This window comes from Somniosus microcephalus, unplaced genomic scaffold (genome assembly GCF_052327205.1).
Source record: "Somniosus microcephalus isolate GS21.2 unplaced genomic scaffold, FLI_Smic_1.0 unresolved_chr4, whole genome shotgun sequence".
In the NCBI taxonomy this organism is placed as follows: Eukaryota; Metazoa; Chordata; class Chondrichthyes; order Squaliformes; family Somniosidae; genus Somniosus; species Somniosus microcephalus.
The window spans coordinates 41,454,895-41,478,196 of NW_028225182.1; the positions used below are offsets into that span (position 1 = coordinate 41,454,895).

At 52.1% G+C, this 23,302-nt stretch overlaps 1 protein-coding gene across 1 annotated transcript in view; it reads right to left on the reverse strand.

Annotated features, from left to right (window-relative positions):
- Positions 1-15,898, reverse strand: part of LOC147090611 (TSC22 domain family protein 4-like) — a 60,122-nt gene extending 44,224 nt beyond the window's left edge. The window contains exons 1-3 of the mRNA XM_085977380.1: positions 15,684-15,898; positions 11,926-13,292; positions 8,132-8,298 (exon numbers count right to left, since the gene is read on the reverse strand). Coding sequence (XP_085833506.1) covers positions 8,132-8,298; positions 11,926-12,882 — 1,124 coding nt within the window. The 5' untranslated portion in view covers positions 12,883-13,292; positions 15,684-15,898. The remainder of the gene's footprint in view (positions 1-8,131; positions 8,299-11,925; positions 13,293-15,683) is intronic.
- Between the last annotated feature and the right edge of the window lie 7,404 nt (positions 15,899-23,302).

A 23,302-nucleotide genomic window follows, 5' to 3' on the forward strand; every position in this document is an offset into this window, starting at 1 on the left:
TACCTGGGTTCTTTCATTTGGAACACAGTGACCTCATGATTACAAGATGCAGAGAAGTATATACACACACAGTGTCCTGGACGTTCGGGAGAGGTACAGCTCCCAGGCCCTGCAAAAACCTCTTCACAGACACGGTGCTGTGGTGAGGCCACCGATTTCGGGGCGGTCTTTACGTCTCCCGCGTTCTGTCCGGCACCGTTCCCGCGCAACCTCCCCTCCTGTCCCGCGAAGGAACTCATCACGGCAGCACGCTCCTCGCTGGGGAGGGCAGACGCCAGCGAGGAGCCCAACTCAAACGGTGTCGTGCTTCTATAGAAGGCGGCATCTGGTTTTATAAGCGCCCCTTCTTTGCAAAGTAGATTTGCAAAGTAGATTGAGTCTATACTCTCTGGAGTTTAGAAGAATGAGAGGTGATCTCATTGAAACAGAGGAGAATCTGAGGGGGATTGACCAGATAGATGCAGGGAGGATGTTTCCCCCTGGTTGGGGAGTCGAGAACGAGGGGTCACAATCTCAGGATAAGGGGTCGGCCATTTAGGACTGAGATGCGGAGGAATTTCTTCACTCGGAGGGTGGTGAATCTTTGGAATTCTCTGCCCCAGAGGGCTGTGGAGGCTGAATCGCTGAGTATATTCAAGGCCGAGATCGATAGATTTTTGGACTCTAGGGGAATCGAGGGATATGGGAATTGGGCAGGAAAGCGGAGTTGAGGTCCAAGATGGCGTCCCTGGCGGTCGCAGGGTAAGCGCTCTCCCCGAGTCGGTCGGCCCACTCCCGCTACAGACGCTATGCATCGGCGTTGATGAGTTCGGCGAGTCGGCGGCGATGGAGACCACGACAACCCGCTGTAGCACGGCAGCTCCTCGGCGGGAGGCTCGGAGGTCGAACCGGCAGGAGGGTAGGCGGCCAGCGGACCGAGGGCGGGAAAAGCAGGCCCTGGGGAGGTCAGACACCGCGGGAGGCTCGGAGGTCAGACCGGGTGGAAGGAGAGCCAGGGAGAAGCAGGCCCCGGGGACGTCGGTACCACGGCGGCTGAAGATTGTCGGGGAGGAGTGCGGGAAAGGCGGAGCGAGGCGAGAGCGGACCCTATTGTGATGGCTCCGATGAAGATGGCTGCCGTCCTTGCGGGCTCCGTGCGTACCGGGCAGCTAAGTGTCCTTTGCTGCTTGGTGCGCTCGGCTCGTTAAGAAAAAAAGCATTTCACTGACTGGATTTCACTTGTTGTATTTGGTTATGTGACAAATAAAATTGAAATTGAATTGAAATTGAGGTCGAAGATCAGCCATGATCTTGTTGAGTGGCGGAGCAGGCTCGAGGGGCCGTAGGGCCAACTCCTGCTATCTTATGTTCTTATGCAAAGGGCCTGAACAATGCACCTTTTTGAGAATCTCAGGGATTTGGAATCAATCAGCTTAATTGCTACAAGACAAAGGGCTCAGAAACTTATTCACAGCCTCACAAAAGGAACAGAGGTATTTGCTCACAGCAAAGAAATACTATTTGTAGGCTGCGGGGGGGGGGGGGGGGGAGGAGGAGGTGTGTACACAGTGGATTAGCAATTAGCGTGATCCACATTGCTTGCATAGAGATCTATCCCATCGGAGGTGAAGACTATGAACATCCCTGTGTGACTCCAGCTACCTGCAGAGTGGGTACGCACCCAGGGGCGACCCCCAGCCGCAGCTGTCCTCAGTCCACGGCACGCGCTCCCCTCTGTTTTGTCCAGCTCTTTCTGCATTTATACAGCTCCTGGCACGACCTCGGGACTTCCCAAAAGCCGCTTCACAGCCAACGAGGTGCTTGTTGAGGTGTTGCTCAGCACCGTGACACTAACGCATGTACAGCAGGCACCTCAAAAGCACTGGAGAGGTACCACCAATGCTGCCTCCGCAAGATCCTGCAAATCCGTTGGCAGCTTAGGCGCACCGACGTCAGTGTTCTCGCTCAGGCCAACAGCCCCAGCATCGAAGCTTTGACCATGCTCGATCAGCTCCGATGGACGGGTCACGTCGTCCGCAAGCCCGATACGAGACTCCCAAAACAAGCGCTTTACTCAGAGCTCCGACACGGCAAGAGAGCCCCAGGTGGGCAGAGGAAACGCTTCAAGGACACCCTCAAAGCCTCCCTGAAAAAGTGCAACATCCCCACCGACACCTGGGAATCCCTGGCCCAAGACCGCACAAAGTGGAGGAGAAGCATCCGGGAAGGCGCCGAACACCTCGAGTCTCTTCGCCGGGAGCAAGCGGAAGCCAAGCGCAGGCAGCGCACGTCAACCCAAGCACCCCACCCACCCGCCCCCCCTTCAATACAATACAATACAAATCGCTTTATTGGCATGATAAGGTACATCTTATGTTGCCAAAGCATCAAAATACATTTATGGTTGAACACATAAACGCGGTTCCATTCATACAGTGTATAAACAGGTATATCCCTGAGTTTATAAATATATTTTCGCCTTGTTTATATATACTCTTGTCTTAGTTTACTGGTTGTCCCTCTGTTCATGGCAAGCTGTAACATAGTGTGCCGCCAGTGTTACACAGCTTCTCTCCTCCCCCAGTAGGAATGGGAGTTTTTGGTTAACCACCGTCTGCCCCACATGTGACAGAGACTGTAGGTCCTGCATTGGACTCATCAGTCACCCGAGAACTCATTTTTAGTGTGGAAGCAAGTCATCCTCGGTTCCCAGGGACTGCCTAAGAAGAAGGAACTAACGCACAGCTAGTTTCCTACAGTGACCACACTTCAAAAATAACTTCATTGGCTGTAAAGCGCTTTGGGACATCCTGAAATGTGCGATATAAATACAAGTCTTTTTCCGTAACAATTCCTGCACACAGTCTCGTTCAGTTATCCTATTTAATGGGTTAAATTTGGAGAATCGGGGGTGGGGAGACCCAAAACTTGCTGATAAAATTCTTATCTAAAATCTATACAAGCTTCTTGCAGTAGCCCAAACCGGCCAGGAGCTCAAACACAACCCGGTAACAAATCCCCACCGTGCGGATACTGTGGCGCCAGAGCCCGGTGCTGAACCGGGAGCGACCCCCTGCCTGCAGCTCGCCGAGTCCCGGTGCATGGGTCAGCGTCCTGCAGCAGCAGCCATGCTGGTCCAGAGAGCGAGCGGCCCAGAATCCACGCGGGACAGAGCAGCGGGGCAGCACTGACCTCGAGCGTGCCCGGACTCCCTGATTGTAACCCTCAAGAATAACCGGGGCTGCTGTCACAGTCAGAAAGCCTGGGCCTCAGTAACACCACCACCCTAGTAGCCAGAGAAATATCAGTGGGGACGGCCATTCGGCCTGTCTGACCACACCTACCTAAAAGGCCAACCCCAGCAGCGGTTTGTCTCCTGACGTACTCCTGCTGCCTTTTACATGTCCACAGCCTTACCCAGAAACCGGTTCCCGGTCAGGTGTGACGCTCTTGCTTTCATCACTCCTAAATTTGCCTTTTGCTAGTCTGAACTTGTTTCCCCTTTGTGTTACTGTCCAGTTTACCTTAAAGTATTGGCCCAGATTTACATGTTCTGCAACAGTTGTTTGAAAAACCTTTTCCGAGAATTCTGCCGGCACGTCGGGTTGCAGTGAACCAGCACTAATCGGTAACTTCCTGGAAGTCTACAGACACTCCTGGAGAGGCCCCTCCCTCCCCTCTAAGTACTCCCACACTCCCATCCTAACTTTCAAAAGACAGCACACCAGTCACCCGCAGGAAAACCGCGCTCCTTCAGCAGAAAACCCACCCATCCGCACTTCGTATTATGCCAGGTTGTTGGGGTACGTTTCTGCTGTTAAATTCTCATCCTTGTTTTCCAATCCCTCCATGGCCTCGCACCTTCCCTGTCTCTGTAATCTCCTCCAGCTCTACAACCCTCCGTGATCTCTGCACTCCTCCAATTCTGCCCTCTTGCGCATCCCCGATTTTCATCGCTCCACCATTGGCGGCCGTGCCTTCAGCTGCCTGGGCCCCAAGCTCTGGAATTCCCTCTCTCAACCTCTCCTCCTTTAAGGCGCTCCTTAAAACCTACCTCTGACCAAGCTTTTGGTCACCTGTCCTAAAATCTCCTTATGTGACTCGGTGTTAAAAAAAAAATGTTGACAGCAAAACGTCCCAAGGCGCTTCACCGGAGCACTATGCTAAAGGTGCTATATAAATGCAAGTTGCTGTTAATTACCATCGCCAGTGATCTAAAATTGCAACACATTTTTCATGCTACGTAATGACATGACACATATACATCAGGCCGTTCAGTCACAAGCTGATTCACTATCTTGTATACATAAAGGAGAGAATGGAGCCTTTCCCTGTGTGAAACCAGAAGCCGCGAGATATCACTACCTTGACATAACCCCACGCTGTGCCGAGTTTGCCTCCCCGCACGTGTGCTGTACAAAGGCTTACACACACTCGCCTCCGAGTCAGATAGTCGTGGGTTCAAGTCCCACTCCAGGGACTTGAGAACATAACCCAGGCCGACACTCCCGGTACCAGTACTGAGGGAGCGCGGCACTGTCGGAGGCGCCGTCTTCCGGATGAGACGTTAAACCAAGCCTGTCCTCTCAGGTGGACGTAAAAGATCCCACGGCTACTACTGGAAGAGCAGGGGGAGTTCGCCCCGGTGTCCAATATTTATATTGAAACAGATTATCTGGTCATTATTACATTGCTGTCTGTGGGAGCTTGCTGTGCACAAACTGGCTGCCACATTACAACAGTGACTACACTGCCAAAACACACTTCATTGGCTTTAAAGCGCCTCGGGACGTCCCGAGGTCACTATATAAAATAAATGCTCTCTTTACCCACATTCCCAGTCAATGGTCCACAACACTCAGCAGTTTCATACACAGGGAGCCAAGTGTAAAGACAGACAGCACCGTTACAAATTATCCGCTGGTGCTTATCGGCTAATTGCATCCTATAGGAGGAGAGTTTCTCGCGACTGGAACAGAGAACGTCCCACTAATTGATTCCTGTGATGAGAGGGTTGCCCCATGAGGAGAGACTGAGCCTATATTCTCTGGGGGTTAGAAGAATGAAAGGTGATCTCATTGAAACATTTAAAATTCAGAGGCGGTGGGGGGGGGGGGGCGGCGGGGATTGACAGGGTCGATGCTGAGAGGATGTTTCCCCCCTGGCTGGAGAGTCTAGAACCAGGGGTCACAGTCTCAGGATAAGGGGTCGGCCATTTCGGACTGAGAGGAGGAGAAATTTCTTCACTCGGAAGGTGGTGAATCTTTGGAATTCTCGACCCTAGAGGGCTGTGGAGGCTCAGTCGTTGACTACAGGAAACTCTTCTTTTGTCGGTGCCGGTTTTTGAAAAAGTCCGGATTACAGAGAGGTATAGTAAAAAGGTACGAGAGCCCGGTACACAGCAACAGATCCAGGCGTCCCTGTTGCTTAGCAACAGGTGCAGGAACCCCGGTTACACAGCCACAGATCCAGGAACGGCCACTAATATGAAGTAAAAAACTTACCTGAACCTACTCCTGGATTTTGCCGGTTAACAGAGATTTCCGGTTATTTAGGTGCCAGTAAATCGAGAGTTTCCTGTATATTCAAGACTGAGATCGATTGATTTTTGGACGCAAGGGGAATCAAGGGATTTGGGGAATCAAGCAGGAAGGTGGAGTTGAGGTCAAAGATCAGTCATGATCTTATTGAACGGCGGAGCAGGCTCGAGGGGCCGTATGGCCTGCGCCTGCTCCCATTTCTTATTTTATGATTTTACAAAAGATGTCCTTGCATTGCTTTTAAATACACCCGAGGGCATGAAGCACCAAAAGTTTACTTGCGGCTATAATGGGTTGCAGAACACACGTAAACCTATATACATAGTCGGTGCAGATCAAGGGGGAACCGCACAAAGTGGAGGAGCAGCATCTGGGAAGGCGCCGAACACCCAGAGTCTCTTCACCGGGAGCAAGTGGAAGTCAAGCGCAAACAGCGGAAGGAGCGCACGTCAACCCAAGCACGCCATCCGCCCGCCCCTTCAACCACCGTCTGCCCCACCTGTGGCAGAGACTGTAGGTCCTGCATTGGGCTCATCGGTCACCTGAGAACTCATTTTTAATGTGGAAGCAAGTCATCCTCGGTTCCGAGGGACTGCCTACGAAGAGATCAAGGGGAATGCTATCAACAGCAAGGCATCTGATCGTGCTGCTCACACAAGATGATTCAAATGTCTAAGGACCAAGGACAGATTAAACCCCTCAGGCCAACTCCCACCTCTCCCAAAAAAAAGCATTGACCCATTACCAAGTAGCCCGGTCACAAACGACCCCCCCCATTAGCGACTGGTGATGATCAATTTAAACAGGCAAAGGCGTGCCTCAAGAAAAGAAAGGCTTGCCTTTCACGACCACCGGACGTCTCAAAGCGCTTTACAGCCAATGAAATACTTTGGAAGTGGAGTCACTGTTGTTAATGTGGGAAATGATGTCGCTAAGGTAGCGACAGCTCAGCTAAACTGAAAACAGGGCGTTCCTGCGGGCAGAGATTGTCCCCGCAATGCAGGAGGAACTCCGAGCTAAATAGAACGAAGTCCAGAATAAGTTCGAGTGCCTTCAGAATGTCTGTCTGATCCACAACGGAGAGCTCAAAAGGGGAATAAAATGGGCTGATGACATCACCCACTCCGGAGACTCGAGCACATGACCCAGGCTGACGCTCCCAGTGCCAGTGCTGAGGGAGTGCCGCACTGTCGGAGGAGCCGTCTTTCAGAGGAGACGTTAAACCGAGGGCCCCGTCTGCCGTGGCTCAGTGGGTAGCACACTCGCCTCGGAGTCAGAAGGTTGTGGGTTCCAGTCCCACTCCAGGGGCTTGCGCACATAAAGCTAGGCTGACACTCCCAGTGCCAGTGCTGAGGGAGTGCTGCACTGCCGGAGGTGCTGTCTTTCGGCTGACTAGATGCAGGAAGGATGCTCCCGATGGTTGGGGAGTCCAGAACCAGGGGTTAAGCCATTTAGGACAGAGATGAGGAGGAATTTCTTCACCCAGAGAGTGGTGAGCCTGTGGAATTCTCTACCACAGAAGGCAGTTGAGGCCAACTTATTAAATATATTCAAGAAGGAATAACAACAGAAAATGCTGGAAATACTTAGCCTGTCAGGCAGCATCCGTGGAGAGAGAAACAGAGTTAACGTGCCTGACCTGCTGAGTATTTCCAGCATTTTCTGTTATTTCAGATTTCCAGCATCCGCAGTATTTTGCTATTATATTTAAGAAGGAGTTGGATATATTTCTTAAGGTTAAAGGGATCAAGGGATATGGGGAGAGAGCAGGGACAGGGTACTGAATTTGGATGATCAGCCATGATCTCATTGAATGGCGGAGCAGGCTCGAGGGGCCGAATGGCCTACTCCTATCTTCTATGTTGCGTTAAACCGAGGCCCCGTCTGCCCTCAGGTGGATGTAAAAGATCCCACGGCCACTATTTCAAAGAAGAGCCGGGGGGGGGGGGGGGGGGGGAGTTCTCCCCAGTGTCCTGGGGCCAATATTTATCCCTCAACCAACATCACTAAAAACAGATGATCTGGTCATTATCACATTGCTGTTTGTGGGAGCTTGCTGTGCGCAAATTGGCTGCCGCGTTTCCCACATTACAAGTGACTCCACTTCAAAAAGTAATTTGTTAGCTGTGAAGCGCTTCGGGGTGTCTGGTGGTTGTGAAAGGCGCTATAGAAATGCAAGTCTCTCTTTCTTTTGCCCGCTCAGGTGGACATAAAAGATCCCGCGGCCGCGGTTGGAAGGGCACGGGGCGCTCTCCTGACCAAGATTGATGGAGCTTAAAACCCCCCCCCCACCCCCTTGGGCCAACTCCCGCCTCTACAGAAAACACTGACCCGTTACCAAGTGCCCCAGGCCCAAACGACCCGCCATTAGCAGCAGGTGACGGCTCATTTTAAACAGGCCACAAGGGAGCGACGCCTCAACTAAGCTTAAAACAGTGCATTCCAGCAATCAAAGGTTTCCCCCGCTTATTAGTGTCGTGACCGACACAGCCTTTAAAGAGGCGGTGACGTGCGCTTCCACAGCACTGCAGTTTCAATCACTTCCCGCCCCAGGAACCATGTTGGCTCCGGTCAAGCGCCCCCCCACCCCCTGCAGAAACTGAAGGCCGTACCTGTCGTCATCGCCGTCCTGTTGCGTCCCGACCGACAGCATGGACTTGGCGAGGGTCTGCATGGGCGAGACGAAGCGGAGCGAGCTGGCGGCACTAGCCTTCCTGGAAGGGCTGCCATCCTGGGCCAAGGGGCCTGGTGAGGCGGGCGTGGATCGAGGCTCAGGAAACTGCGGGGTGGGAGAGAAAGAGACAGACACACGGAAGAGTTTAAGCCAGGGTTACTTTACAAAAGCGACACTAACAAACAGGTCACAACTAGAGCAATGTTCCTCTCCAGTTTTTTTTTGGGGTGTACGGCCCCTTTAAGGGGCTGCACGGCCTACAGTTCCTCACAAGTGCAAAATTTAACATTAGAAAAGCTGGCTGCATGGGACCGGCTGAGAACTGTGCAGCTTCGATGGAACATTGACCTAGAGCACAAAAGCATGGAAGTTTATGCTGAACCTTTATAAATCACTGGCTGGGCCTTAGCTGGAGTATTACATAGAATGTACAGCAGAGAAACAGGCCATTCGGCCCAACCAGTCCATGACGGTGTTTCTGCACCACTCGAGCCTCCTTCTATTCCCTTCTCCCTCGTGCTTGTCCAGCCTCCCCTTAAAAGCATCTCTGTTATTCGCCTCAACCACTCCCTGGGGTAGCGAGCGCCACATTCTCGCCACTCTCTGGGGAAATATTCCCCATTTGATTTCTTGGTATTGCGTCCAATTCTGGGCACCGCACTTTAGGAAGGATGTCAAGGCCTTGGGAGAGGGTGCGGAGGAGATTTACCGGAACGGTACCGGGGATGAGGGACTGCAGTTGTGTGGAGAGACTGGAGAAGCCTGGGGGTTGTTCTCCTTAGAGCAGAGAAGGTTAAGGGGAGATTTAATCAAGGTGTTCAAAATCATGAGGGGGGTTTTGATGGAGTAAATAAGGAGAAACTGTTTCCACTGGCAGGAGGGTCGGTAACCAGAGGGCACAGATTTAAGATCATTGGCAAAAGAACCAAAGGGGAGACGAGACAACATTTTTTTACGCAGCGAGTTATGATCTGGAATGCGCTGCCTGAAAGGGCGGTGGAAGCAGATTCAATAGTAGCTTTCAAAAGGGAATTGGAGAAATACTTGAAAAGGAACAATGTGCAAGGCTATGGGGAAAGAGCGGGATTAATTGGACAGCCCTTTCAAAAAACAGGCACAGGCACGATGGGCCGAATGGTCTCCTCCTGCGCTGTACGATTCTGTAACTCTCGAGGGATCGTGCTAACTGCAGCTACGATCTAGGGAAAGCTTCCTAGTCAATGGAAGAGATTGAGGAGAGAAGGGAAGGGGGGGGGGGGGGGGAGAAAGACGCTACAGAACTCTAACTGCCCCTCGGTCTCGGGCGGTAGGTAACACCATTGCACTTGGGCTTCGTGGCAACACACAGTGCTGCTTCTTTCAGCCGGCCATGCCTCCCCCCACCCACAAGAGGCACCAAGAGCCCATTCAGCTCCACTGCGCAGAAAGCTTTGGTAAGACAGCAATGTCAATATTTTAAATAGACACAAGCAGAGTGCTTTAACAGGCTGCAAAGCACCCATGGGGTTGTGCGCAGTTTTGGTCGCCTTATCGGAGGAAGGATGTTCTTGCCATGGAGGGAGTTCAGCGAAGATTCACCAGGCTGATACCTGGGATGGCAGGAATGACGTAAGAGGAGAGATTGGGTTGATTGGGCTTGTACTCGCTGGAGTTTAGAAGAATGAGAGGGGATCTCATTAAAACTTATAAAATTCTGACAGGACTGGACAGACTAGGTGCAGGAAGGGTGTTCCCGATGGTCGGGGAGTCCAGAGGTCACAGTCTAAGGATAAGGGGTAGGCCATTTAGGACAGAGATGAGGAGGAATTTCTTCACCCAGAGAGTGGTGAACCGGTGGAATTCTGTACCACAGAAAGCAGTAGAGGCCAATTCATTAAATATATTCAAGAAGGAGTTGGATATATTTCTTAAGGCTAAAGGGATCAAGGGATATGGGGAGAAAGCAGGGACCGGGTACTGAATTTGGATGATCAGCCATGATCGCATTGAATGGCGGAGCAGGCTCGAGGGGCCGAATGGCCTACTCCTGCTCCTATCTTCTATGTTTCTATGTAGGTCACTTGAAACAGTCTCGTCAAGCTTGTGGGCATCAGTTGGAGTGAGCAGCCATTTCGAAGGGGGGGGGGGGGGTGCGCGGTGGGGGAGGTAGGATTGGGTAGAGAGTGGAATACCAGTGACCTCCCACTAATAGCGACAGATGGAAAATGGTACCAGTCAGTGACCCTGGTGATCAGGAAAAAAGACAGACTTGCATTTCTATAGCACCTTTCACGACCACAGGATGCTCCAAAACACTTTACAGCCAATGAAGTACTTTTTGAAGTGGAGTCACTGTTGTAATGTGGGAAACGCGGCAGCCAATTTGCGCACAGCAAGCTCCCACAAACAGCAATGTGATAATGACCCGATAATCTGTTGTTCTGCAGTGATGTTGATTGAGTGATAAACCGGGGAGAGCTCCCCTGCTCTTCAAGAGCCATGGGGGGGGGGTGGGGTTAATTTCGGTCAATTTGCGCCTCCCGTTAGTGGCTTAAGAGGGCGCAAATCAACTAGCGCCTGGGCGTGGCACCGCTAGCGCCTCCCGGGGAAATCAGCGGGAGGTTAGCGCGGCGGGCGATGACATCATCGCCGTGCGCAGCCCCCGCTCGCGCCCTGGCTCTAACATTGGGCGGCGCCCCCCAACTTACCGCCGGACGCTATGTCCGCTGGGGTCGGGGGGCCTAGCTGCGGCCGGGGCTGCGCTAGTTAAAGGGGGAGGTGGCGGGCAGCCATTTTTGTTGCTGGCCGCCTGCCAGCACCTGTCTCCGGCTCCCATGAAGCCCCCCCACCCCCCGGGCGGAGTGCCAGCTGCTCTCCGTGAGCCCAGCACTCCTCCAGTGCCGGGCTCTTTTGCCGGCACTCCCGATCCCTGGTGGCCCAGCTGGGCACCGGGACGCGCTGCACCAGGCCCCTCCCCTTTAGACAGCGCCCAAAGAGGGACACGGGGCGCTTCCAGCAGCGCCCCTCCTCCTCCTCTCGGGGCGCTACCTGGGAAAATCGGCCGCGGGGGACCCCAGCGAAGGGGGTGGTACCCAATTTTTACCCCAGGATCTTATGTCCGCCTGAGGGGGGCAGACAGGGCCTCGGTTTCACGTCTGATTCGACGGAGCAGCACTCCCTCGGCACTGGGAGCGTCAGCCTGGATTTTTGTGCTCAAGTCTCTGGAGTGGGACTCGAACCCACAACCTCCTGACTCGGAGGTGAGCGAGAGCACGACCCACCGAGCCACGGCTGCACCACAAAAAAACCACCCACAAACCGGTCGGAAAGAGCCGTGCTGAGGGAGGTGCCCTCTCAGGTGGGCGCTATTTCTCCCCGATGGCCTGGAGCAATACTCATCCCTCAATTCCTAATAACAGTGCCTACGCCAAAAAAGTACGTCATTGAAGTGCTTTGGGACATCCGGAGGCGCTATATAAAAGGTCTTTCTTTCAAGAAAAATAGGGTACAATGCACAGCAATAAAATGGTTGCTTTGCTAAACATTGCAGCTGGTGATGGCTGAAAGTCACCTTTGCCCACACAGGCTGGCATAAGTCAAGCAGCAATTATCGGCCGATGGCATTCCAACAGTGACGACACTTCAAAAGTACTTCATTGGCTGCAAAGCGCTTTAGGGTGTCCCGAGGTCGTGAAAGGCGCGATATAAATACAAGGTTTTCTTTTACACACACCACACATTTACTGAACTTGCCTTTCTTAGTCCTCCCTGTTCTCCGGAGGGCTGGCTCACATTTGGCAATTGCTGCTTCGAAGCACTCTTTGATGTCACAGTAAGAACGCTGCTGTCGCTTTTGGAGACCACAGTCTCCTTGGGCATCACAGTCACGCTGACGCTGGGCACACTGGAGGCCGCGCCCGCATGACCCCTGCCAGCCGGGACTTGGGCAGAGTGCCTTGGCGGGCTGGCGGGGGCCTGCGGGCCGTGCTGGCGCGGTTGATCGGCGCCGGCTGGCCTGGCCAAACTCAGAGTCCTGGCTGCCTGGAGGAGCATGTTCAAGGTGTTGCCGGGGGCGACGGGCTTCCCTCGCGGCGTGTCGCCCTGGCACGGCAGGGGCGGCGACCCTTGGCTCTTGGGCGCGTGCAGCTTGGGCCGCAGCTGGTTGACGGCCTTGTGGGTGAAGCTGCTGAGCTCCAGGTGCGAGTCCAGCGAGTTGACGTGCCTGTTGGCGCTGTCCAAGACTTTGGCCAGCGCGTGGCCATCCAGGTCCTTGTCGTACAAATCCATGCAGGTCCAGCGGCCCCGGCGGTAGGGCTCGCCCAAGCCGTGGTCCAGCTTCACCACCCGGAACCGAGAGCTGCACGAGTGGTGCCCGCCGCTGCCGGGCAGGCAGGCAGCCTTCAGGGGCGACTTGGTGCCGCCCGGGGAGTCGGCGGGCACCGAGGCCTCCTGGGCAGCCGGCGGGTCGAGGGGGGTGGCCCTGGCATCGCAAGAGACTCCTTCCCCGCCGGCCGCCTCGGAGGACGGCGGGGTGCGGGGGTGCCCGCCGGCTCCGTAGCCTGGCCCCCCATTCACGAGGGGGGCTGCGAAGGTCCCGCCGAGCTCCGCCTCCCCGTTGGTCGCCTCCTTCAACCCTTCGCCGCTGCCGCCGCCGTCATAGTCCGAGGTGACGCTGGTGATCTGGAAACCGCTCTTCTTCTTGCCGATCATTTCTGCCGCTGGCGGAGTTACCCTCGTTTGCAAAAAAAAAAACAAGCACCACCCCCGGCGACGTCAACCCCTGGCCACTTCACTTCCTCAGTTCCCCCATCTCGGTCCGGTTAATTCTCGAAAGACTCTCGCCCGCTTCCAAAGGAAAAAAGTCAAACAGAGCGGGGAGGGGAGGCGGGAGCGAGGGATGCCTCGGTTAGGAGGCGCCGGTCTCGCTGTCCACGACCATCCTGCAAAGCGAAGGAAACCGTCCGCGTCTCGGGGAGAAGGTGCGGCCGGAGCCTGGCAAAGATCAGCCAACAGTCCTCCAGCTGCGATAAGGTGCCATGGGGTCGGCTTGCAAGCTGACAGCTAGGGCTTCCCACAGGTAGCGCGGCAGGAGTCTCCTTTCGAATTAACAGTCACATAACCTGCAAGATAAAATGGAGAAAAAAAACACATGAGGTCCTTCATCCATACACGCAACGCCCCACCCATAAAAAACCCTTAAAAGCGTGATTCAAATATCGTAGCATCATACAGCACAGGTGGCCATTCGGCCAGTTATGCCTGTGCCAGCTTGTTGAACGAGCTAGCCAATTAGACCCACACTCCCCCCCCCCCCCCCCACTGTTCTTTCCCCACAGCCCTGCACATTTTTCCTTTTCAAGTATTTACCCAACTCTCAGTTGAAAGTTACTATCGAATCTGCCTCTTTCAGGCAGCGCATTCCAGATCGTCATAACTCGCTACGTTAAACATTTTTCAACATCTACCCTCGGCTTTTTGCCGACTATCTTCAAATCTGGTTACCGACCCTCCTGCCAGCGGAAACAGTTTCTCCTCATTACCAACACCTCCAAACCCGATTATCTGGTCATGATCACATTGCTGTTTATCGGAGCTAATAATAATAATAAATCAACTTTTATTGTCATTGTTAGTGCACAAGTGCAGTACAACGAAATGTAGGCTTGCGGCTCCTGAGAGTGTACGTTTAGATTAAGACATTTAAACATTCAACATACATTTGGCTTGTAATACATTAACATAAACATAACCATAATAAAGTGCATTGGCAGGTGTGCAGGCTTTAGAGTTTATTTGTGGAGTTCAGTAGGATGACAGCCCTGGGAAAGAAGCTGTTCCTAAATCTGGTCGTACGGGTGCGAATGCATCTGTAGCATCTCCCAGATGGCAGGAGGGCGAACAGACTGTGGCTGGGGTGGGTAGGGTCTTTGATGATGGACCGTGACCTCCGTAGACAGCGTTTCTGGTATATGTGCTCTATGGTCGGTAGCCGGGTGCCAGTAATGCGTTGGGCAGTTTTGACTACCCGCTGCAGGGCTTTCCGGTCATAGTAGCTACAGCTGCCATACCATACTGTGATACAGTTTGTCAGGATGCTCTCTATAGTGCAGCGGTAAAAGTTAGAGAGGATCAGGGGTGACAGGTTACATCCCTTCAGCCTCCTTAGGAAATATAGGCGCTGCTGGGCCGTCTTCACCAGAGAGGAGGTGTTGAGGGACCAGGAGAGGTCTTCCGTGATGTGGACTCCGAGGAACTTAAAGCTGTCCACCCTTTCCACCATGGGGGTGTGACTTCCACCTTTAGACCTCCTGAAGTCCACAATGATTTCTTTGGTTTTCTTGATGTTAAGGGGTGCCTCATTTCCCTACATCATCATCATCAGTGGCCACACTTCAAAAGCATTTACTTGGCTGTAAAGTCCTTTGGGACGTCCCGAGGATAATAAATGCAAGCCTAGCTATTATATACGCGATCAAAACCCCTTCATGATTCTGAACACCTCTATGAAATCTCCCCATTAACCGTCTCAGCTCTAAGGAGAACAACTCCAATTTCTCAAGACTCTCCACATAAATGAAGTCCTTCATCTCCAATTCAAATGCAACAAAAATTAAGTTAATCTTAACAAGTTTCTCAACGCTAAATAAGAATTGTCAATTTTAACCAATTTTTCATCTCTAATTCAAATGGAACAAGAATAAGAGTTAATCTTAACAAGTCTCTCAACCCAAAATAAGAAGTTAATTTTAACAAGTTTTTCATCTCTAATTGAAATGAAATACAAATTAAGTTAATTTTAAACAAGTTGCAGGTCCCCTCTCAACCCTAAAATATTAAGAACCAAGTCAATGTTAACAAGTTTCTGGCCCAAATTCAAAGGAGTAACAATCCAGCGAACTTTAACAAGTTTCTCAACCCTGAATAAGAATGGAGTGAATTTTAACAAGTTTCTCAACCCTCAAATTAAAAGAATTGAGTGAATTTTAGCAAGTTTCTCAACCCTGAATATTAAGAATGAGTGAATTTTAGCAAGTTTCTCAAAACTAAATAAAGTGTGAATTTTAGCAAGTTTCTCAACACTAAATAAAGAATTGAATGAATTTTAGCAAGTTTCTCAAAACTAAATAAAGAATTGAGTGCATTTTAGCAAGTTTCTTAACACTAAATAAATAATTGAGTGAATTTTAGCAAGTTTCTCAACCCTGAATATTAAGAATCGAGTGAATTTTAACAAGTTTTCGGTCCCCCCTTCTCTTCCCTAATTCAAATGCAAGAACTGGGGTGAATCTGATCCAGTTGCAGGCATTGGAATGGCTCCAGCTCTGGGCCTCCACACACACACTCAGAGAAACTTTCTGCAGCCTGTGGCCTCACTCACTCACACCCACCAACCCCTGCCTCAATGATTGCAGCACAAGGCCTCAGGCCTCGGACTGTCCTGCTGCCGCTGCCGTCGCCTCAGGCGCATTCTGACAGCGGCCGGCTCGCACCGTGTCAGGCCGCGGGCTCACCTCCAGGCCACCCTCTAGCCGCGGAGAAGGGGAATGGGTTGCGTGGACTCTGGCTGTGGACGACGACGCCGCCTCCCACTCTCGCAGCTTCAGCCGCCTCAAGGCCGCGCCGCTCGGCGCTGTTGACAACTTTCCACCGGAGGCGGTGGGCAACCCGGTCCCCGCCTCCTTCCTCCAAGCCGATTGGCCCCGCTTCCGCCGCTGCTCCCTTCTCATTGGCCGGCCGTCGCGTCACTCAACGGCCTTCCCCTCTCCATTCTTATTGGTTGCCGCCGCTGCCGCTCATCCGCCCCGCCCGCCCCCCTTCACTTCTCATTGGCTGAGGGCCAGCTGTCAGTCAGAGGGCGACCGGCCCCGCCCACTTTCACACCCTCCCCCACGAGGCGGCCCATGTGCCGCTGTCAATCAACGCCGCCGGCGGTTGCTATTGGTCGACTCCTGATTGACGGATGACCGAGGCACCGCCTGCGGCCTCTGATTGGCTGCGCGACCTAGCTCCCCGCCCCCGGTCCCCTTGATTGACGTCTGATCCCGCCTCCCTCCGCCAGCTGGGCGATTGTGCTCCCCGACAGCTCGCGGCCAGCAATCCAATCAGACGCGGGCTTGCACCGTCCGGCTGGGCCCTGCGGCGTGCAACATGCGCGCTGATTGGTCACTTCTGCAGCAAGCGCTGAGGGTCCAGACTGCGCCTGCCTGGAAATGATCCGTCCTCACAAAATGTTGACGTGCCCTTTCCTTCGTACACATTGCAAACTGAGCCCCCCCTCTCACCACCCTTAATATACCCCGCATTCCTGCAATCCCTCCACCCCCTGCAATCCCTCCGTTCTTGCAATCCCTCCATTCCTGCAATTCCCTCCACCCCCTGCAATCCCTCCGTTCCTGCAATTCCCTCCGTTCCTGCAATCCCTCCATTCCTGCAATCCCTCCGTTCCTGCAACACTCCCACCCCTAATGCAAGGGATGGGAGTCCTGCAGTGGCCACCTTATCCAACACCAACATTACCTCTCCCTCTATATACATATAAAGAAAGAAAGACTTGTATTTCTATAGCGCCTTTCATGACCACTGGGCGCCCCAAAGCACTTTACAGCCAATGAAGCACTATTTGAAGTGGAGTCGCTGTTGTAATGTAAGAAACACAGCAGCCAATTTGCACACGGCAAGATCCCACAAACAGCAATGTGAGAATGAGCAGATCATTTTTTTTTTAACTGATGCTGATTGAGGGACAAATATTGGCCCAGGACACCGGGGAGAACTCCCCCTGCTCTTGGCCATGGGGTCTTTTACGTCCACCTGAGAGAGCAGACGGGGGCCTCGGTTTAACGTCTCATCCGAAAGACGGCACCTCCGACAGTGCAGCGCTCCCTCGGCACTGGCACTGGGAGTGTCAGCCTGGATTTTTGTGCTCAAGTCTCTGGAGTGGGACTCGAACCCACGACCTTCTGACTGCTAGCGAGAGACAGAGTGCTACCCAGCGAGCCTCGGCTGACACCGAGAGGGATGTAAAAGATCCCATTCGAGAAAAAGCAGGGAAGTGTGTTCGGTGTCCTGAGGGGCCAACATTTAGCCTTCAAATAACATCACTGAAAAAAAAACCCAAATCATCTGTTCATTTATCTCATTGTTGTTTGTGGGATCTTGCTGTGCGCAAAATGGCTGCCACGTTTACCCAAGTTCCAACGGTAACGACGCTTCAAAAGTACTTGGCTGTGAAGCGCTTTGGGGCGTCCTAAGGATGTGAAAGGCGCTATACAAATGCCAGCTCTTTCCTTATGTTTCTACTTTGATTTAAAAAAAACTTGCGATTTACTTTCCAGTGCTTTCAGCATTGCTGTTGTGGGGGTGTGGGGGGGCGGGGGGGGATGTAGTGGTATTGGGGGACGCAGCGACATTCAGGGAATCGCATTGGATGGGAAAGAAGCCTTCCAACCATTGGAAGGCGTTGAGGAATAAACTGTTAGGGAAGCTAGGGGAGAAGGGAGGGGGGGGCGGGGGAGGGGTTGGGGGAGGGGTTGCGAGTTGCCCTTGCAGGTGGCCAAGCCGTGCTGTGGCAACAACAAACTTGCATTCATATAGCGCCTTTGACTAGTAAGGAAACGTCCCCGCGGCGCTTCACCGGGACGCTCTCAGTCAAAACAATGTTGACACCGAGCCGTCAACGTTCCCGCTAGGCTGGGCGGCAGCGACTACGCAGCGGTCTGGAGGTCCCGGGCAGGCCGCTCACCAGCTTTACAGTGGAATTAACTGCGCAGGCGCGAGAAATTGAATGGGCCGCGCAGCCAAAAAAAATTACAGGCAACATTGCGAGCCACATAATTAGGATAGTTAATCGAAGGCTTACATAGGGTTACATAATCATAATGATCATAATCAACTTTTATTGTCATTGTTAGTGCACAGTGCAGTACAACGAAATGTAGGCTTGCGGCTTCCGAGAGTGTACATTTTGATTAAGACATTTAAACATTCAACATTCATTTGGCTTGTAATACATAAACATAACCATAATAAAGTGCATTGGCAGATGTGCAGGCTTTAGAGTTTATTTGTGGAGTTCAGTAGGATGACAGCCCTGGGAAAGAAGCTGTTCCTAAATCTGGTCGTTCGGGTGCGAATGCATCTGTAGCGTCTCCCAGATGGCAGGAGGGCGAACAGACTGTGGCTGGGGTGGGTAGGGTCTTTGATGATGGTCAGTGACCTCCGTAAACAGCGTTTCTGGTATATGTGCTCTATGGTCGGTAGCCGGGTGCCGGTAATGCGTTGGGCAGTTTTGACTACCCGCTGCAGGGCTTTCCGGTCATAGGAGCTACAGCTGCCATACCATACTGTGATACAGTTTGTCAGGATGCTCTCTATTGTGCAGCGGTAAAAGTTAGAGAGGGTCAGGGGTGACAGGTTACATCCCTTCAGCCTCCTTAGGAAATATAGGCGCTGCTGGGCCTTCTTCACCAGAGAGGAGGTATTGAGGGACCAGGAGAGGTCTTCCGTGATGTGGACTCCGAGGAACTTAAAGCTACATAGGATATACGGCACAGAAACAGGCCATTCGGCCCAACCAGTCCATGCCGGCGTTTATGCTCCACTCGAGCCTCCTCCCGTCTTTCCTCATCTAAACCTATCAGCGTAACCCTCTATTCCCTTCTCCCTCATATGCTTGTCCAGCCTCCCCTTAAATGCATCTATAATATTCGCTTCAACCACTCCCTGTGGTAGCGAGTTTCACATTCTCACCACTCTCTGGTGACAGCCAAACTTTATCTTAACACCTGTGGAAGGGGGATGCACACCCCACTGAAAATCCAACTCAAGCAAACAGCCGGCCTGCAAACATAAAGTATAAACCAGCTTAAGGCAAAAAGGATGCCAGAGAGCAGCGACGTATCACATGATCTAGGGGTCGTGACCCTACGCAAACAAGGTAAAGGCCAAGCAAGGGTCGAAAACTGTGGTGGTGGAGTCAACGGGTTCGGCACCGGTTCAACATTGTGTTGGAAGGCACAGATAAACTAACAAAGGTCTTCCGAGCTCTTTTTATTGATGGGAGGATTTCAAGCCAAGGTTTTTTTTAATTCGCTTATGGGATCTGAGCGTCGCTGGCAAGGCCAGCATTTATTGCCCATCCCAAGTTGCCCTTGAGAAGATGGTGGTGAGCCGCCTTCTTGAACCGCGGCAGTCCGTGTGGTGAAGGTGCTCCCACAGTGCTGTTAGGGAGGGAGTTCCAGGATTTTGACCCAGCGACGATGAAGGATCGACGATATACTTCTAAGTCAGGATGGTGTGTGACTTGGAGGGGAACTTGGAGGTGGTGATGTTCCCCTGCACCTGCTGCCCTTGCCCTTCTAGGTGGAAGAGGTCGTGGGTTTGGGAGGTGCTGCCGAAGAAGCCTTGGCGAGTTGCTGCAGCGCATCTTGTAGATGGTACACACTGCAGCCATGGTACACCGGTGGTGGAGGGAGTGAATGTTTAAGGTGGTGGATGGGGTGCCAATCAAGCGGGCTGCTTTGTCCTGGATGGTGTCGAGCTTCTTGAGTGTTGTTGGAGCTGCACTCATCCAGGCAAGTGGAGAGTATTTCATCACACTCCTGACTTGTGCCTTGTAGATGGTGGAAAGGCTTTGGGGAGTCAGGAGGTGAGACATTCGCCGCAGAATACCTAGCCTCTGACCTGCTCTTGTTGCCACAGTATTTATGTAGCTGGTCCAGTTAAGTTTCTGGTCAATGGTGACCCCCAGGATGTTGATGGTGGGGATTCGGCGATGGTAATGCCATTGAATGTCAAGGGGAGGTGGTTGAACCCTCGCTTGTTGGAGATAGTAATTGCCTGGCACTTCTGTGGCGCGAATGTTACCTGCCACTTATCAGCCCAAGCCTGAACGTCGTCCAGGTCTTGTTGCATGCGGGCATGGACTACTTCATTATCTGAGGAGTTGTGCATGGCGCTGAACACTGGGCAGTCATCAGCGAACATCCCCATTTCTGACCTTATGTTGGAGGGAAGGTCATGGGTGATATACCTATCAATTCATCCAATGAAAAGCGACGAGTTAAGAAAGTAACTATAGGTTTTTATTGGCTAAATAACAGAGCCCACCCTCGTGGGTGATCGGATCCAACAAGGAGGAATGCCAGCCAGTCGACCACCTTTATACCTGGGCAGGTAGGTGGAGCCATGGGCGGAGTCAGCAGTGGTCAGCCCAGGTATAACAGCGTGACAAGAGGCGACCTCGTATAGTGATACAACAGTGTGAACAGTGATAACCATAGAGTAACGATATAACAGTGATAACTATAGTGTAACGATAAAAGTGGTTTACCACAATGGGTGAAGCAGCTGAAGATGGTTGGGCCTAGGACACTGCCCTGAGGAACTCCTGCAGCGATGTCCTGGGGCTGTGATGATTGCCCTTCAACCATCACAACCATCTTCCTTTGTGCTCGGTATGACTCCAGCCAGTGGAGCGTTTTCCCCCCGATTCCCATTGACTTCAGTTTTACTAGGGCTCCTTCATGCCACACTTGGCCACTCAGCTCCTGACCTCATTACAGCCTTGGTCCAAACATGGACAAAAGAGCTGAACTCAAGAGGTGAGGTGAGAGTGACTGCCCTTGACATCAAGGCAGCATTTGATCGAGTGTGGCATCAAGGAGCCCTAGCAAAACTGAAGTCAATGGGAATCAGGGGAAAACTCTCCATTGGTTGGAATCATACCTAGCACAAAGGAAGTTGGCTGTGGTTGTTGGAGGTCATTCATCTCAATCACATGACATCACTGCAGGAGTTCCTCAGGGCAGTGTCCTAGGCCCAACCATCTTCAGCTGTTTCATCAATGACCTTCCCTCCATCATAAGGTCAGAAGTGGGGATGTTTGCTGATGATTGCACACTGTTCAGCACCATTCGAGACTTGTCAGATACGGACGCAGTCCGTGTCCATATGCAGCAAGACCTGGACAACATTCAGACTTGGGCTGACAAGTGGCAAGTAACATTCGCACCACACAAGTGCCAGGCAATGACTATCTCCAACAAGCGAGACTCTAACCATCTCCCCTTGACATTCAATGGCATTACCATCGCTGAATCCCCCACTATCAGCATCCTGGGGGTTACCATTGATCAGAAACTGAACTGGACCAGCCATATAAATACTGTGGCTACAAGAACAGGCCAGAGGCTGGGAATTCTGCAGTGAGTGTCTCACCTCCTGACTCCCCAAAGTCTTTCCACCATCTACAAGGCACAAGTCAGGAGTGTGGTAAGAACATAAGGAATAGGAGCAGGAGTAGGCCAATCGGCCCCTCGAGCCTGCTCCGCCATTCAATAAGATCATGGCTGATCTGATCCTAACCTCAAATCTACTATCACTCTCCATCCCACCCGAACCCATGTGATCTCCCGGGAGAGGCGAAAAACCAGATAAAAAACCCAATGGCCAATTTGGGAGAAAAAATCTGGGAAATTCCTCTCCGACCCATCTAGGCGATCGAAACTCGTCCAGGAGATCACTCTGTCCCTATATTTTCTACAGTACTTACCTTCTGTAAAGGCGATCTCCACCCCAGCCAGGAACAGGAATAAAACCATCTCCTGAAATCTAACACAGAATTAGAACACAGTAGGAGCAGAACCAGGCTACACGGCCCCTGGGCCCGCTCCACTACCCACAGGGCCATGACCATTCCGAATCTAGACACCTAGATGGTAAGGAGACCTACATCAGAATGTTGTTTATAGACTACAGCTCAGCATTCAACACTATCGTCCCCAACAAGCTGGCCACCAAACTCCAAACTCTTGGCCTGAACACTTCCCTCTGCAACTGGACCCTGGACTTCCTAACAAACAGACCCCAGTCTGTCAAATTAGGTAACCACACCTCCCCCCCCTGACCCTGAACACGGGGGCCCCACAAGGATGTGTGCTGAGCCCCCTCCTCTACTCCCTCTTCACCCACGACTGTGTGGCTGTTAATGGTTCCAACACCATCATCAAGTTTGCAGATGACACCACGGTAGTAGGCCAGATCACCAACAACGATGAGTCAGCCTACAGGGAGGAGGTCCAGCATCTCGTGAAGTGGTGCGCCGACAACAACCTGGCCCTTAACACCAAGAAAACAAAGGAAATAATCGTGGACTTCAGGAAGTCCAAAGGCGGAAGTCACACCCCCATCCACATCAATGGGGCGGAGGTGGAAAGGGTGGCCAGCTTTAAGTTCCTCGGAGTCCACATCACGGAAGACCTCTCCTGGTCCCTCAACACCTCCTCTCTGGTGAAGAAGGCCCAGCAGCGCCTATATTTCTTGAGGAGGCTGAAGGGATGTAATCTGTCACCCCTGATCCTCTCTAACTTCTACCGCTGCACTATAGAGAGCATCCTGACAAACTGTATCACGGTATGGTACGGCAGCTGTAGCTCCCATGACCGGAAAGCCCTGCAGCGGGTAGTCAAAACTGCCCAACGCATTACCGGCACCCGGCTACCGACCATAGAACACATATATCAGAAACGCTGCCTACGGAGGGCACGGTCCATCATCAAAGACCCTACCCACCCCAGCCACAGTCTGTTCGCCCTCCTACCATCTGGAAGACGCTACAGATGCATTCGCACCCGTATGACCAGATTTAGGAACAGCTTCTTTCCCAGGGCTGTCATCCTACTGAACTCCACAAATAAACACTAAAGCCTGCACATCTGCCGATGCACTTTATTATGGTCATATTTATGCTAATATATATGTACAAATGTATGTTGAAATGTTTAAGTGTCCTAATCCAAATTGTACACTCTCGGGAGCCGCAAGCCTACATTTCGTTGTACTGCACTTGTGCACTAACAATGACAATAAAAGTTGATTTGATTTTGATTTGATTTGATTTGATGTCCAATTTCCTGCCCGCTCCCCGTAACCCTTAATTCCCTTTACTTCTAGGAAACTATCTATTTCTGTTTTAAATTTATTTAATGATGTAGCTTCCACAGCTTTCTGGGGCAGCAAATTCCACAAACCTACCACCCTCTGAGTGAAGAAGTTTCTCCTCATCTCAGTTTTGAAAGAGCAGCCCCTTATTCTAAGATTATGCCCCCTAGTTCTAGTTTCACCCATCATC